The 15186-nt window shown below is 35.1% G+C and overlaps 2 protein-coding genes across 3 annotated transcripts; one reads left to right on the top strand and one right to left on the bottom strand.

Moving 5' to 3' along the window:
• The first annotated feature begins 3598 nt into the window (after positions 1–3598).
• On the top strand, positions 3599–8590 carry LOC132064085 (vesicle-associated protein 1-1-like). Its single transcript, XM_059456947.1, has 8 exons — positions 3599–3768; positions 3841–3911; positions 3972–4053; positions 4625–4740; positions 4879–5028; positions 5141–5182; positions 6908–6985; positions 8185–8590. The coding sequence occupies exons 1-8, from the start codon at positions 3717–3719 to the stop codon at positions 8293–8295; spliced, it is 702 nt and encodes a 233-aa protein (XP_059312930.1). The 5' UTR covers positions 3599–3716; the 3' UTR covers positions 8296–8590.
• Positions 8591–9738: 1148 nt separating this feature from the next.
• Positions 9739–13865, bottom strand: LOC132064084 (uncharacterized). Of its 2 annotated transcripts, none has more exons than XM_059456945.1 (6): positions 13359–13865; positions 12042–12140; positions 11672–11866; positions 11520–11583; positions 11199–11323; positions 9739–10149 (listed from the first exon to the last, which is right to left on the bottom strand). In XM_059456945.1, the coding sequence occupies exons 1-6, from the start codon at positions 13728–13730 to the stop codon at positions 10078–10080; spliced, it is 927 nt and encodes a 308-aa protein (XP_059312928.1). In that variant the 5' UTR covers positions 13731–13865; the 3' UTR covers positions 9739–10077. The 2 variants fall into 2 exon arrangements, with proteins under 2 accessions (XP_059312928.1, XP_059312929.1); XM_059456946.1 differs by having other exon boundaries at positions 11520–11580; positions 13359–13862.
• Between the last annotated feature and the right edge of the window lie 1321 nt (positions 13866–15186).

Below are 15186 nucleotides of genomic sequence, written 5' to 3'. Positions count from 1 at the left end.
TGATTTCTTTCCATTGCTAAGGCTTTGGGAGCATACTTATTCTATACTTTTGTTGGTGGAAGACAAAATGCATTTGGTGACCCAGTCAAGGTACGTGTGAGATGGTTCAAACATCACGCGGCTACAAAAAAATCTTGGAAAATAGTCAAAAGTACAAATTGTTTAAAGTTAGTGGGCTGGTTGCTGTTGACTGTTAGTGACTGATCAGCCAAATTTTGTAGTTCTAGAATTTTCTATGGTTGGAAGAAATCATTTATGGTGGAAATATGACCAAACTAAATCTTTCTCAGACTCAAAAAAACAGTGTGATGATGTCATCGGTAGTGTTTTAATGCTTTTGCTAGCTTTCAAAGTTATCAAATGCTTAATAAATCTCACCAGCACCTGTTAGAAAACTCCAGTTCTCATTATATTAGGACAAACATAATGCTTATTCTACTTTCTAACCTTAGTGCGCTTGTCAAAAATCGTGTGGGTCACTCATGAGCTCTGTACCTTATTCGATATTGTAGATGTTCTTTTTACAAATTAAATTAACTAAGTTCTAGATTATACAAGGATAAATTTATCTGTTTTTTCGAAAATTAGGTCCATTATTCAGGTTTGCTAACTGCAATTTGTTGGCTTCTACTTCATCTTTGTTGTAGGTCAGATAAAACTTAATCAAAGGGGAAATATTCATTTTCGTTCATAAGACTGTTTTAATAACTCATCGTTTGGTCTAACCAACACTTCCATTTTATTTATCAATCTTCAATACTCGATTATTTTATTCAACACCATTCTACTTAGTCAAATCAATATCAATATTCAACAAGTATTTTTTTAGGATATGTTTTTCATTTACGAACCTAACACTAGAAAACAAGCGAGCAACCCGTTTATTTTATTCCTTAATTCATAACAAACACATAGAAATTCTCCATATGCAAAATCATAGTTACCGATTCATGTTAAATCTTATGTTTCAAGAGTCCTAGATAAAATTTATATTAAAGTTATTGTCTTATTGACACATCAAACTTTACATCAAAGCACTGCGCAGACAATGTCGAATCACATGATTTCTAGTATATTAGTAATAATTTAGTCGACTCTTGAAGAATATGGATTACCATATGAACTAATGAAAGTGGAGGAAAAGAGGAGGATAAATGTTTTTGTTTTTTTCACAACAATAACAGCTTGCAAAGATGATGGTTTGCTTTCATAAAAAGAGATTGCTAAAAGGGAACCATAGTGCACTTTTAATACATTATTAGATTGTTAATTGCGCATTGGCAATCACCTTTTGGGTTTTGTTTGCTTTTTTAATGCTAATCCAGTGGACCTTGATGTCGGTAGCATCGATCGTCCCCATTGCCCATTCTATTCAAAACTTTCTTTAGTGTTATCCCATTGAAATAATTGCACAATATGTAAGCTTTATCATGTTAAAAAAAATGTAAACTTTATCCAGCTACTCTTTGCAAATAAATTGATCCTAGATCAATAGGATCAATATGTTGGGAAATGATTTCTTTCTACTTTCAAAGGCAAAACGAAGTCTTCTTGAATCCAATAATGACTTTATTTGGGAAATGAATTCCTTTTTTTTTTTTTGGCTTTCCGGAAAAGAAAAAAAAATTCTATCCTGTATCCGAATATATATTTTCGGTATGAAAGTAAAATTTGAGAAATATGAGAGAAATGCCTTTTAACAAAACTCCACTTTCTTCATGACTATTATTATAGTGTAACTTAAATTTGCAAAAGGATACTTTAAGAGAGTAAAAAAGAAAATTCACAAAAAGCAAAAAGAAATGCCCAAAAGGGACTAAGGAAACTTGAACATCAACCAGAAAACTTTAAATTTCTCTCGAGCCAATAAATACTGAGAAAATTGACTCAAGAATCAATTTACTTCTGAGCTCCAGTGTTGAATTCAGACCTAACAATTAAGTAAGAAGTCTATAGTAAATTAGTTAGATGGTCTCCATGAGTTAGCTCAATTGACAAAGGTTTAAGAACACACGTCTTATGTGATTATAGTCAAGTGAAGTAGACATGATGGAATATCAAATGGATCTAATTTCTATATTGCCAACATTATAAATAAAAATTTCAGTATCAAATTATTTACAAATCAATAACATATAGCTTTAATTTACAAAAGATAATCAGTTACATATTTAGCATGCAAAATTAACACTAACAATACACAGAAATAATTTTATATTTATCCGTATATATGAGAAAAACTTGTGTGAAAAGAGAAAGGTAATCGGAAAAAAGCATAAAAATCCACTCCCAAATCATTGAATTTTGTTTACTAACTTTTTCTTAGATTAGAAGCCGACAATTCCAGCCGTTACTTTTTGTAATCACAGTTGTTCTTTTCTCCATTCAGAAGAGAGTTTTTTTTTCCTTTTGAATTTTCATGACTGTCCATATAAATTGACATGTGAATGAAAAACATGCAATTTAATAACCATGAGAAGTAAAATAGAAAATAAAAAAAAGTAGTCGTAGTATTTAATTTTGTGTCACCTAACTAAGAAAAAAACCGCTTACCGAATTTAAACATAACTGGCTTGAGAAAAGGCCATAAATAATCCCTTATCTATGGGAGTAAGTCGAAAATGGTCCCTTAACTATACACTTACCGGTTTTAGTCCTTTAACTATTCAAAAACTTATCAAATTTGATCTCTGTCTATTTTTTATACAAACAGCATACAAACGCATAAACCTCCGTGAGATTAATGTTAAACCATTCCTCAAACCTGTCTCTCTCTCGCCCCACTTCTTTTCCCTCAAGTTCATTGTTTAACCTCAACTTTTTTTCTCAAGTTACTCTTGCTTTTCGTAACTGACGGACTGCATCGGTTTAAACCGACGGAGTCCATCGGTTTTGTAAAAAAAAAAAAATTTAAAAAAACCGACGGACTCCCATCGATTTTTTTTTCCTTTGAAAATTAAAGAATAAAATGTAGAAACTTGGAATAGAACCCGGGTATGTTCCTTGGCATTAAAGGGCTTTACCACTAGGCCACTGATATTCTTTGTTCATATACTTACATTGATTTAATTAAATTAAAAAATCCAACGGACTCCATCGGTTTATTTTAGAAAATAATATAAAAAATAATTATATTTTTTCATGCATTTTTTTAAAAAAAAATAACGACGCGGGATCCTATCGGTTTTTCCGTAGATTTTTGCCAGTTTTTTAGTAGTGTTTGAGAAGAATGATTACAGAAATTGTGTGCTTGAGTTTGTCTTTTCAAATTTGATTCGAGAAAGCTACGCGTTGTCGAGAATCGCTCTTTTTTTTTTCTTTTTTTTTTTTTAATAAGAGGAATTTGAGGAAAAAGAAGCGGGGAGAGAGAGAGATAGGTTTGAAAAATGATTTAACATTAATCTCACGGAGGTTTATAGATTTATACGCTATTTGTATAAAAAATAGATGAAAATTAAATTTAATAAGTTTTTAAATAGTTAAAAGATTAAAATTGATAAATATATAATTAAGGGATCATTTTAGACCTACTCCGGTTAGCCGGGGTGGAAGTGAGACAAAAGACACTATCCCACGTTTCATACTCGGCTGAACCTCCTCTCTCTCCATATCCTAAAATTCCGAATTTCTGGAGATCGTCGCCGTGAAGGCGGAAAACCTCTACTGGTCCCCTGGAAACCGCCTTAAAATAGAATCTCCGGCAGATCGGTGTCGAAATGAGTAACGGGGAACTACTTCAAGTCGAACCAGTAGAGCTTCAATTTCCCTGTAAGAAACTTGTACAACATTTTATTAGATCCGTCTGTTGTTGTTTTGATTTGCTTTCTTTTTGTTGAATAGTTGAATTGAAGAAGCAGATCTCATGCACCTTGCAATTGACCAACAAATCCGATGACTATGTTGCCTTCAAGGTACTCCAATTGAAATTCACTTTATTTATTTCTTGAGATTACTAATTATTTGGATTATAGGTGAAGACGACCAATCCAAAGAAGTACTGTGTAAGGCCTAACACTGGAGTTGTCATGCCTCGCTCTACCTGTGACGTTATAGGTACCTATGCTCTCTTCACTTTACTAGTAATTGTTTTTATAATTACTACTCCCTTTCAATTTGTTTGTCTTACTTTCTTTTTCATTCTCTTTTTTTTTTTTTTTTTTTTTGGCAACTCTTTAGTTTCATTTCCACATGGTATGTTTAACACACAAGATTAACTCATTAAAGACATTTTGGTACATTTTATATATCGTTGGCTTAAGACCACAAGATTCAAAAGTCTTTCTCCCTCCGTCCCAATTTATGTGGCACCATTTGACTAGCCCCAAAGTTTAAGAAAGAAAAAAAAGACTATTGAAATTTGTGGTCCAAAACAAGCCTTAGATATTTGTGTGGCTGTAAATCATCTCATAAAGCTAAATTGTTTCTAATTATAGAAAGATGACATTCTTTTTGGGACATACTATAAAAGAAAGGTGTCACATAAATTCGGATAGAGGGAGTATTTACTTTCTGTCAAGTTAAAACCAGTCAAAAAAATTGAAGCGGAGGGAATAGTAGCTTAGGATTGAGACATAGTATTAGTTGATGTTGTTGTTGTAATTGTTTTTACAATTTATGGATTCAGTTACAATGCAAGCACAAAAAGAGGCACCACCAGACATGCAGTGCAAGGATAAGTTCTTGCTTCAAAGTGTAGTGGTGAGCCTCGGAACTGAGGCTAAGGATATAACTCCAGAAATGGTAAGATTGTTAAAAGTTGTGTTCTTGTTGCTCAAAGTGTTAATTGATTGCAAAATCTGTTCTTATTGTTGTTTCTGTTCGGTGAATTGTTAATTGATGAGAACTAGCAGAGTTTATACACCGGTTTTTGGTTTTCAGTTCAGCAAGGAGTCAGGGAATAATGTTGAGGAGTGCAAGTTGAGAGTGGCTTATGTTCCACCTCAACGACCATCACCTGTGCAGGAGGGGTCTGAGGAAGGCTCCTCTCCTAGGGCTTCAATATCTGAAAATGGTGCTGAGTTCCACAATGTGAGTTTTTAGTTGTCTTGCCCTTACATTGTTGAAGATTAAAGATTTCTTTTTGGGGGGTCAAAAACTAGCAGAATTCATAGGGAATATGAGATATCCGGTTGTTGTGCAGGCTTCAAGGACATATGCCGAGCCACAAGACAGCTCATCAGAGGTAGGTTTCATTTTCCAGAATTTATGATGTTTGTTATGGTGACTGATAAGTTCCTTGGTTTATGTTATTATCTATGTTGTCAAGTATATGCGCACGTCAACTGGAACAGCTAAGTTTCTAGTATCTAGGAGTCAATAAATTGCTTGGCTAGCATTAATTTGCTTATTGTTACTGTGGCTCAATGTTGAATATTCAGTATATATCACTCGAGTACCATTACTTTGCTGTTTTCGAGAAATTTCCTCATTCCATTCATGAGACCTACTGGTGCCTGTACGTTTAGCAATTTCTACACATTTTAATCTACCTCATTGCTTTCTGGATTTACGGGTTTTTAGGTTCAAGGCCTCTTTTTTTAGCCACGGTATTACCACGTGGTTTGGAATATGGTGTTTCTTGATTGTCTAGTCAAAACGATAACTGATAAATGCGAAAGGTACTTTGAATATGCTATACCCTTTGCGTTCAGTGGAGTACACTGTTTTGATTTTATACTTCTTTTGTCCTCACTTGGTGCAAATGAAAGACATTGTTCCCCAAAATATCATTGTGCTAGTTTCACAGAATGAAACAGACAACAGTGTATTACCTCCTACACATGTCAGCCATTCACATACCTACTTACCTCCTGATCATGGTTTAAAGGCCGTCTGGATCTGGCATGAAAAAATGATCTTTGCTACTGAGGTTGAGCTATAGATCACCTGTAGTTTGAGGAAGGATGCGAAACCATTTGCTGTTGGGTTAGCTGAGCCAATAACAGATCTTTTTTAATTCATACAAACGATGTTCTCTAAATGAACTCTTTCTCGTTGTTGAAGTTTGTAATTTCATGGCATATTCCTTGTACTCTGATCTCCACTGTGCACCCATTTAGTTAAAAAAACTCCCTGCAAAGCTAGTTGACGGAAGGTGTTATAATCTCATTTATAGTTCCTCATTTTTTCTGACCTAGATTATGCTTGTGTTCCCTGTAATATGGTGGCACTTTTCTTCGTTACAGAACATTTTGCGATTCCATTACAGTGGTTTAAGTGTGTTTACTATGTATTCCCTTTTGTGTTTTGGGTGATCTTTCCGTTTCTGAAGTGATTTATTCTCATGATCAATGTTATGGTGGCCACGCAATCATCTTTTAAGAAATTTCATACATTTGTGTATTTGATCCTCTAGTATGTAAGAGCTGGCACTACTATGTTCTCCAGGCTTGAAATTTTAACTTGGACCACAAATAGTGGCCAGAAATACTAGAAGAATTCAAGATAAATAGGATAAAACCTGTCAGTCTAAAATCTGATCTCTTTTGAAGTTTTTGAGTGGAATCATTTGGTTCTCTCATGGTATAAGATAGTGTCCCTGATCAAAAATGGTATAAGACTGTCATTTTTTGCATATATGGTCAGCTATACCGCTATACAAAACGTTTACTTTGAAGCTTTAGTCACTTCTTAGGCTTTTGTAAATTACAAGTAGTGAATGACAGCTTGTCCCCTACACATTCTTTTGGCTTCACCAAATGTATTTTAATTATTTTTCTTTCTGCTTTTTCAATGAATACTTGTTTCATACAAGGTGGAGGTTTCAGTCTGTAAAGTTTGTCATTATAACCAAACCTGGAGGCTGGATAGTTGTACACTGTTCTTGTTCTTCCCTTTGGGGAAAAAACGATGCAATGTAACTATTCAAGAAAATAAATATTGAGGATCCCTTTTGTTTTATTTGCAGGCAAAAGCACTAATTTTGAAGCTGTCAGAGGAGAAAAATTCTGCAATCCAGCAAAATAACAAGCTTCAGCAAGAATTGGTAAGGGCTTTAATGTATAAATTTATTCTACTATTTTCTTTGTCGGTGTTTTATCAGAATTTTTGTAACTGCTCACTAATCAGCAATTTCAAACTTTTAATATTTCTGTTCTTTTCCCCCTTTCTCCTCTAAAGAGATTGAAGGGTTTGTAAGAAAAGAATTGAGCTTCACTCCATAGATGATTAGAGGGGGTCTAAAAATCATACTTTTAAAGAGAGCGGAGATCTAAGCTTATTGTGAGTCAGGAGAGGGAAACTACGTTACTGGTAGGTTGGAAGGAGATGATCGCCTTTGGAAGTAGAGGTTAAGTGATATTGAACGCATAATGGTGTTCATTTATGTAGGCAGCGACAGAGGGTGGTTGGGAAAGCAAGGAATAGCAGATGTTTTGAAGATAAGGCTAACTCAACATAACAGATCAAGTTTAATTATATACTTTTTTTTTCCTTTTGGTGTAAGGAGGAATTTGGTAAATGAAGCAGAGTCAATTCTTAGCCTCTTAAAATCCCTATGAGACTGGAAAAGGATTCTTCTTTTGCTTTTTGCAGTACCTAAATCGGTCTTGAGGTTTGTACATGCATAGGGCCGCCACTCTGGAGTAGGTCAAGGTCAAGCATAGAATTAGGACTCTGTTAGTTGTCCAAGCCACTGTTTAACCTTCCTGATATGATGAGACAAGCCTCCTTTGTTTTATTTGTGTTCTTGGTTGACTTTGGCTATCTTGAATTAAATATGTCATTTCTTTTGTTTTGGTAACTGCGCGCCTCTCCAATTGGATAAGGCTAAGCTGCTATATGAAGGCATTGCCTTTTTCAGCACACCCTTCTTTCCTAACATATGATCCAGTCTATTTATTAGGGCAAAATGACGCTATAGCTTGATAAGCTGTGCAGTGGACCTGAAAAAAGGAAAACATTAGACAACCTCGTCATCAGTTAATGTTTGCATGGGTGAAATGACTGAAATCTACCTCTAAGGGTGGGTTAGTGTGTGAGATATTTTCATTATTTTGGTAACGAATCGATTATTCATGAGCTCGTGTTTGGTTTTTGGTTACTGCATGATTAGGTAATCGCTATTTTTGTTGCTGCCCTTGTAAGAAAAGTGTCAGGCTACTGCATTTTGAAGTCACTATTTCTTGAACTGAAATTTTATTGGAAAAATATTTGACATGGAACTGAGTGGCATGATTGGTGCAGGAGCTCTTGAGGCGCGAAAGCAGCAGAAGTCGTGGCGGAATCCCATTTATGTATGTTATTATTGTTGGAGTGCTAGGCCTCTTTCTTGGCTATCTTCTCAAGAAGAAATGATCGCTAAGAGGTTGCTGTCAGTGCACCAGGTGTTTAAAAAAAAATTAGAACTTTGAAGAAGAAGGTGACTAATCCAGTTAAGCTTTGTGTCATTAGTTGTCTGGTTAACTTGAAAATGTAAAAGACAGGTTTTTATCTGTTTTTGTAATGCCTGAGCTCGAGAGCATCATCGTGTGACTAACTGCATTTGGCATCCTTTGCCAACATGTGAAGGAGACATTTTAGTTTGCCAATTAACTATACTACCTGATTATGGACCTTGTGGCTGCATATAATATTTGTCCGTTCACCGATAGTTATCAGAGTTGACTTGGTGATCTTATTAGTTTGACGAATGTCTTGGATTTACTTAGACTAGTTGGACATTTACAATTATAACCTTAATTCTTGAGGTTTCATCTTAAATATATGACAACGTCATGCAATTATCTAGTTTATGGTCTAGGCTGGGGTATATACTACCATCGCCTGAAGGTGATGAATTTTTTCTAAAGAATCAGGTTCATGCATATCATGCATTTTGTTGTCTTATGCATATTACAGCTGTATATGTTAACTGCGACAAGTATTATTGGCCAAAAATACACTTTACCACGAATATAACTGTTGTCTCCAACAGAGCAGTAGAATCACGTGCAGCACAATGCCAAGTATCCTACATGGCAGGGGTAGTGAAGTAACATGGCCATGGATGCCATGAAGAATTAAGGTTTGGCGTGAAATAATTAGGCGATTTTGACCTGAAGAGTTAGCGAGTTATGGTTTACCTCCAAATTTTTCTAGAAAGATCATTTCATTTTCAGTCAAGACATGAGTAAATGTGGGGAAACGAGACCTAGGAAAGCTCAGAGACATCATATGTAACGTACCCATTTGTGCCTCTGCTGATTTGTCCTAGAGTAGGATATGTTATAAACATATCACCAGAACAACGATGTTCAGAACATGAAACTGGAGAAATGGTCAAACTTGCAAATGGTACAGGATCAAAAGCTATTTGGAAAATTTAACTTATACAAAAATAATATTTCTAGTACAGAACTGCTAAGATTAACGATCATTATACACAGGTTTCCATCTAAACTGAGGGCCTACTGAAAACAGCCTCTCTACCTTTCCAAGGTAAATGTAAGGCCTGCGTACACACTACCCTCCCCAAACCCCACTAGGGGGATTATCTGTGAGTATGTTGTTATTGTTGTTTCCATCTAAACCGACAATGATTATTGTATTATATTCAGTGGGGATTATCATTTCCAGCATGTATAATAACCTACAGACTAACCACAAATTGGATTGAATCTGATAACTCGAGCTATAGGAGCATAAACTTGGCTCACAGACATTATAGAAAGATGCAATAAAGTAACAATTTCATCAATATTTAAGGGGCTTTGCTATGTTTAGACAATAATGCAAAACTCCTCTCTTAAGAACGAAAAGAAAACAAGAATAATATCATCCTACGACCAGAAAGTTAATGTGAGGTCATTGCATTCCAATATACAGGGGCCCGCCCATAAAACATGTTGTCATGGACGAATTCAGAATAAAACAAGAAGAAGAAATTAACTATTGTCCTAATGTGCAAGTATAAACATACAATACCCTTTTCTTTCCATTCTGAACAAAATTTTATATCAATTTTCTTCTAAATCCAAGCTCAAAAACCATCTTTGAAGCCCATTGCAAGTGTCAATTCACCCCGTGCGAGATTCTGAGTACCTTCTATTTCAAGTCATCTATTTCCTCAGAAGATTTAAGTACTCTTTGCATGCATCATCAAGCAGCATCTTGAGAACCTTGTATCATATTACATCTGACCGCAATCTTGCGAAAATCATCCAGGCTCAACTGCAATATGCCGTATCAAAAGATAGGAAGGAGCAAGAGAAAACATGAACAATTGGCCATCTTAAAAAGTATACAGCTTTGAAAGAGACATTTTAGGGCAGATAGACATGAATCTTACTGAGTAAAAATGATATTGTCATCATTTTTGTGCTTTTAGTAAGACAGCATTTATGAAATAACACTATAGCTACATCAAAAGAACGCAAAAAAGAAATGGCCACAAACAACTGTTCAGGTTCTTACTTAGTTTTTGGCTTTTTGCCTACTAAAGTTCATGGAATTTTTTTAATCAAAAACCTAGTAGATCAAAACATCAAACAGGATACACTACTTTTTCCCCCTTTCAATTGCAGATGATTGATAGCCTACTTCCACAGTACTAACTACATCTTTCGAAGTAACAACAACAACAACATACCCAGTATATTCCCACATGGTGGGGTCTGGGGAGGGTAGAGTGTACGCAGACCTTACCCCTACCTTGGGAGGTAGGAAGGCTGTTTCCGATAGACCCTCGGCTCAAGAAAAGGTGCCAAGACAACAATAATAATAGGCAGACATCTTTCGAAGTAACTAATCTATAAAGCCCCAAACACTTTACGGTAACCTCAAGGAACAAAAACCATGAGAATTACATATTTTAGTTAACTTTCCAACTTAGGGTATTAATATTATCATTTTTAGATTCATTCTTTAATTATAGTTGTGTTATATATTTCTAATATAATAAATATATGCACTTAATATCTAGTTTATTTAAATACTAAACACTTGCGAGTGTGCCCCAGTGGTTCTATAATGAATTGCTTTAATTTGTCTACACTCAACCCAAGCATGAGAGCCATAAAAATTTAGTACTAGTAGCACCAGTCCTCCATGATCTGTTCCATATTAGGTCTTCACATAGGGAATATTTTTGTAAACCAAAAAAAAAAAAAAAAAGAAGATTTGAAGGAAACAAGTACCTTTTATTTTTGGTAAAGTAATAAAATAGCATTAGAAAAGCTTCAAGAAGATGAAAGGTTACAGATGAAAAAGAAAACAAGTACCTTTCCATCTCCATCAGAATCAAAACAACGAATCATATTTGTCATCTCCTCATCTGACCATGTAAAATCATGGGAAACTGCCATTCTCCGTAGATCTCTGAGATTTATACTTCCTTTTCCAGCTTCTGTGAGAGAGATACCAGCTAATTAATGGGCATATACAATCAATCTAGAACAGCAAGCAAATAAATTTAATGCTAGAACATGCCAGAAGTACATGTGACATCAGATAAAAAAATTCAATATTGTGGACCAAAAACTCTATAATTTATCACTTTCACATGCACAATATGAAACCTTATAAGGCAGACTTAGCATTACCATCAAACTGAAAGAAATGCATAATCAAGTCATCCTCAGTCATCTGCACTCGGTGTCTTGTCTGCTAAAAACAATTGTAGAGTAAGCATAAGAAAGGAGTGTGAGAATTTCAGAATTTTCATTGATTTAGTAAAGTAAATAATAAAACATACCTGCAGTTTTCTCTTCCTTTTCCCAGTAGTAGCTTCCTGATTGCAGGAACCTACTTTTTTTTCATTACTGGCCTTTTTCAAAGAAGCTTTTTTGTTACTGGCCTTATTAGCCGAAGATGCATCAGTACCTGGCAAAGCCACTTTAGTTGCAACATTCGGAAAACCTGCCAAACCTTGTAGTGACAAGGCAATAGCCTGCACATATATATGGATAAATAAATACTTTACTGTTGGATGCCGGATGGGAAGCTGCATACATATTGGCAAGGCAATGTTTTACTCAGCCTCCCACATAAGAATAATGTGGATGTATGGTTGTGTTTTTATATATGTATATGCGTGTTAATAAGACTGAATAATAATATGTCACCTGCATTATGTCGTCGTCATCATCGTCCACAAAGTCAGTGCCAGTTGGTACAGTTGTGTTAGAAACTTTCTTCTTAGGAGTTTGAGTTTTTTTCTTTGACTGCAACAAGAGATCCCAGGAAAATTAACAGGATACCAAACTAGGATATTTCGTCTATCCAAGGGTTAAATGCAGGGCAAGTGCATTAACATGGCAGCCTTTCTTCACAAACAGCTCCACAGCTTAGAATTCAGATGTACTTAGATTCATTTTTCGATATTAATAAATTTCATTAAGAGAAGGGCAAAAACACAACCATATACAAGAAGTTTAGCAAAAAGTAGTAAACCTTATAAAATGACATGGTTTTCTACGAATGACACCCAATCTTCTATACAAATAGGAACCTCGTGGGTGCAGCAAAATACTTACAATTCATAAATTCAATGTAGTTGTATTATGCACATCATTCGTGTATTGTTTGTCCCAGCTAACAACACTCAGGAACATCTATTTTCTAAATACTCAACACGCGATAACATAAGAGATGCAGCCTGTCTTCATGACAAGTTTCAGAGCCCGGGATGCAAATAATAGACTCCTTTGATTGTATTTGCCTTTTGGCATCATCAGTGTAGAATTCACTCATTTAACAATAGTCACATGCATAACTGTTTTACTGTTTTAAGAGGTTAGATTTCTTAGTTAAGAATTTCTACTAGACAGTATAGAACGAAAGGTAATAACATTTTTATACTAATCTTAAGCACAAAAACAAAATCACAATACAATCTCCTCCCTGTGACATTCAGCAGTTTTTCTCTCTGGAAAAGCATCCAAAATAAAGTCTTAATGACCACTCATCAATAATTGAACATCGATTGTAAGTGCCCTATACATCCACTCTTCAATAGTAAAAAAGTATTCCATCACACACTTCCGCTATGTTGTTGCTACCGATGAAAAGGTGAAAACTTTTTATAATCCTTTTCTGTATATTCGAGTAACTTAGCATGTCACCTAGCATCAATAATAGAGTCTTCTCATAAACAATGATTCATCCAAAACACAGACAAGAAACTATGCAGTTTCCTGTGTTACCACAGACACCTAACAACATGGAAATCTAAATCAAGCCAAATCATAATCAAAATACAATCAGTACACACAAAATGACAAAAAGAAGTAAAAGCAAAGTAAAGTAAAACACAAAGCATTACAAATTCCTTGCTGTATAATGTTCTTTCTCATCTGAAAAATAGTACCTTTAGATGTTTTAGTTGATCAAAGAAAATCTTTACTTGCTTAGTTATCAATAAAACAAGAAAAAAGTTATACCTTTTTCAATTGGGACTTTGAAACTTCATAATCAACATCATTTTGTTCATCCTCCCCACCAGTATCACAAGAAAGATCCTCACTTAGTGCTGGCTCATAATCTTCATCTTCATCAACCACTTTCTTTTTCCCCTTTCTATCCTTGTCTTTCTTGTGGGGTTTTTGGGAAGAAGCCATTAAAGAAGTAGCCATTTTGTTAAGACCCATAGCCTCCAATCTTGCTCTATTTTCTTCAATTCTCTTCATTCTTTGTTTCTCATACTCATTCTGTTTTCCACTTCTTTGGGGTTCCACTGGGGAGTCAGACTCAGTTTCCTCTGAGTCTGAGTTTCTTTCTTCAGTTTCTGAGTCTGAAATATTTGGTTTTGCCATATTGGTGACAATGGGATTTGGGATTCAAAGGGTTTATGGTGGAATTGCACAAGGGTTGCTGCTTTGTAAACGCGGGAGTTGGTTGTAGGTTGTGACAGTGGCAAATCCCAGATTCTTTGGCAAGTACAGAAAAAGAAAATCAATGGATGGTAAAGATAGACAAAATGACTAAAATGGTCCCTTATGTTTGGTCTTATGTTTAAAGTAGTTCATTGGATATGCTCTCGAGTGGTTTTAAGTTTGTCAAAAATGAGAATTCTTGTGGAATTAAACAAGTACGTGTGATTTAATTGGCTTGGCATAAAATTAGGAGTACAATTATTACTACATGAGTCCAAAACTGAATTTCTACAATGTCCCAAAACAGTTTATAGAAAGGGCGAAGTTGACCCGATTTCAGTACTTTGAAGTTGTTAAAGAATTTAGGGGCGTCAATCACTTTTTTATTGTTATGAGGATATTTAAGAGAAGTGGTATTTTGATGCTTTAGTGTAGTATTATACAAATTTAAATAATTTATATTCTGAGAAAAGTAATATTCAATAGTACTATAAGATTTTTGAAACAATTGACTATGTGGCTAGATAGGAGAATCATTAATTCAATCACCATCAATCCATCATCATTTTTGAAGGACATGATAATATTCACCCCCTCCTCCTACTTATGGTGGTCAAGTGAAATTATTTTGTACCCTAAAACTTTCCAAAAGTAAATTCATATATGCACAAATACTACATTTTTTTGCGCGGAGTGCCCTTCGTTTGGGGTGGTCTTTAAATTTTGCCCCTCATATTTGAAATCTTTAAAATTTGCCCTTTTACGAACACCCGTAGGTTTCGAGGTTCGAACCACGCGTGATCAAAATTTTAAAAAAAAAATTCGCAAGCAAGTTTAAATTTCGCTATGCGGATTGAGCATACTTTTGTTAAGGAATTACCAAAGTTATGCGGACCAAGATACTTATGCCTTGTGGGCGGACTTAGCATAAGTATACGGTCCGCATAACTTCGATAATTCCTTCACAAAGTTATGCGGGTCCGACATAAAAGTTTGCCCGTGTGTGTGTGTGTGTGTGTGTGTGTGTGTGTGTGAAGGAATTATCAAAGTTATCTGGGACCGCATACTTATGCCTTATGGGCGGACTTAGCGTAAGTATCGGTCCAAGATAACTTTGATAATTCCTTCACAAAAGTTATGCGGTCCGTATAAAAGTTTGCCCATTAAAAGTATGCCCCCAGGCATAACTTTGTGAATGAATTATCAAAGTTATGCGGACCGCATACTTATGCCAAGTCCGCCCTTAAGGCATGAGTATGTCGGTCCGCATAAAATGTGTAATTCCTTAACAAGTGTATCTTTGTTAGCGGCATAGTGAAATTTAAAGCGCCTTGCGAATTTTTTTTTATTTTAAAATTTTGATCGCGCGTGGGTTCGAACCCGAAACATGGGTGTT

The sequence above is a fragment of the Lycium ferocissimum genome, chromosome 7 (assembly GCF_029784015.1).
Source record: "Lycium ferocissimum isolate CSIRO_LF1 chromosome 7, AGI_CSIRO_Lferr_CH_V1, whole genome shotgun sequence".
NCBI classification, from domain to species: domain Eukaryota; kingdom Viridiplantae; phylum Streptophyta; class Magnoliopsida; order Solanales; family Solanaceae; genus Lycium; species Lycium ferocissimum.
Note: the sequence above shows the minus strand (reverse complement) of the source record. Positions and strands in the feature narration are given on the sequence as shown.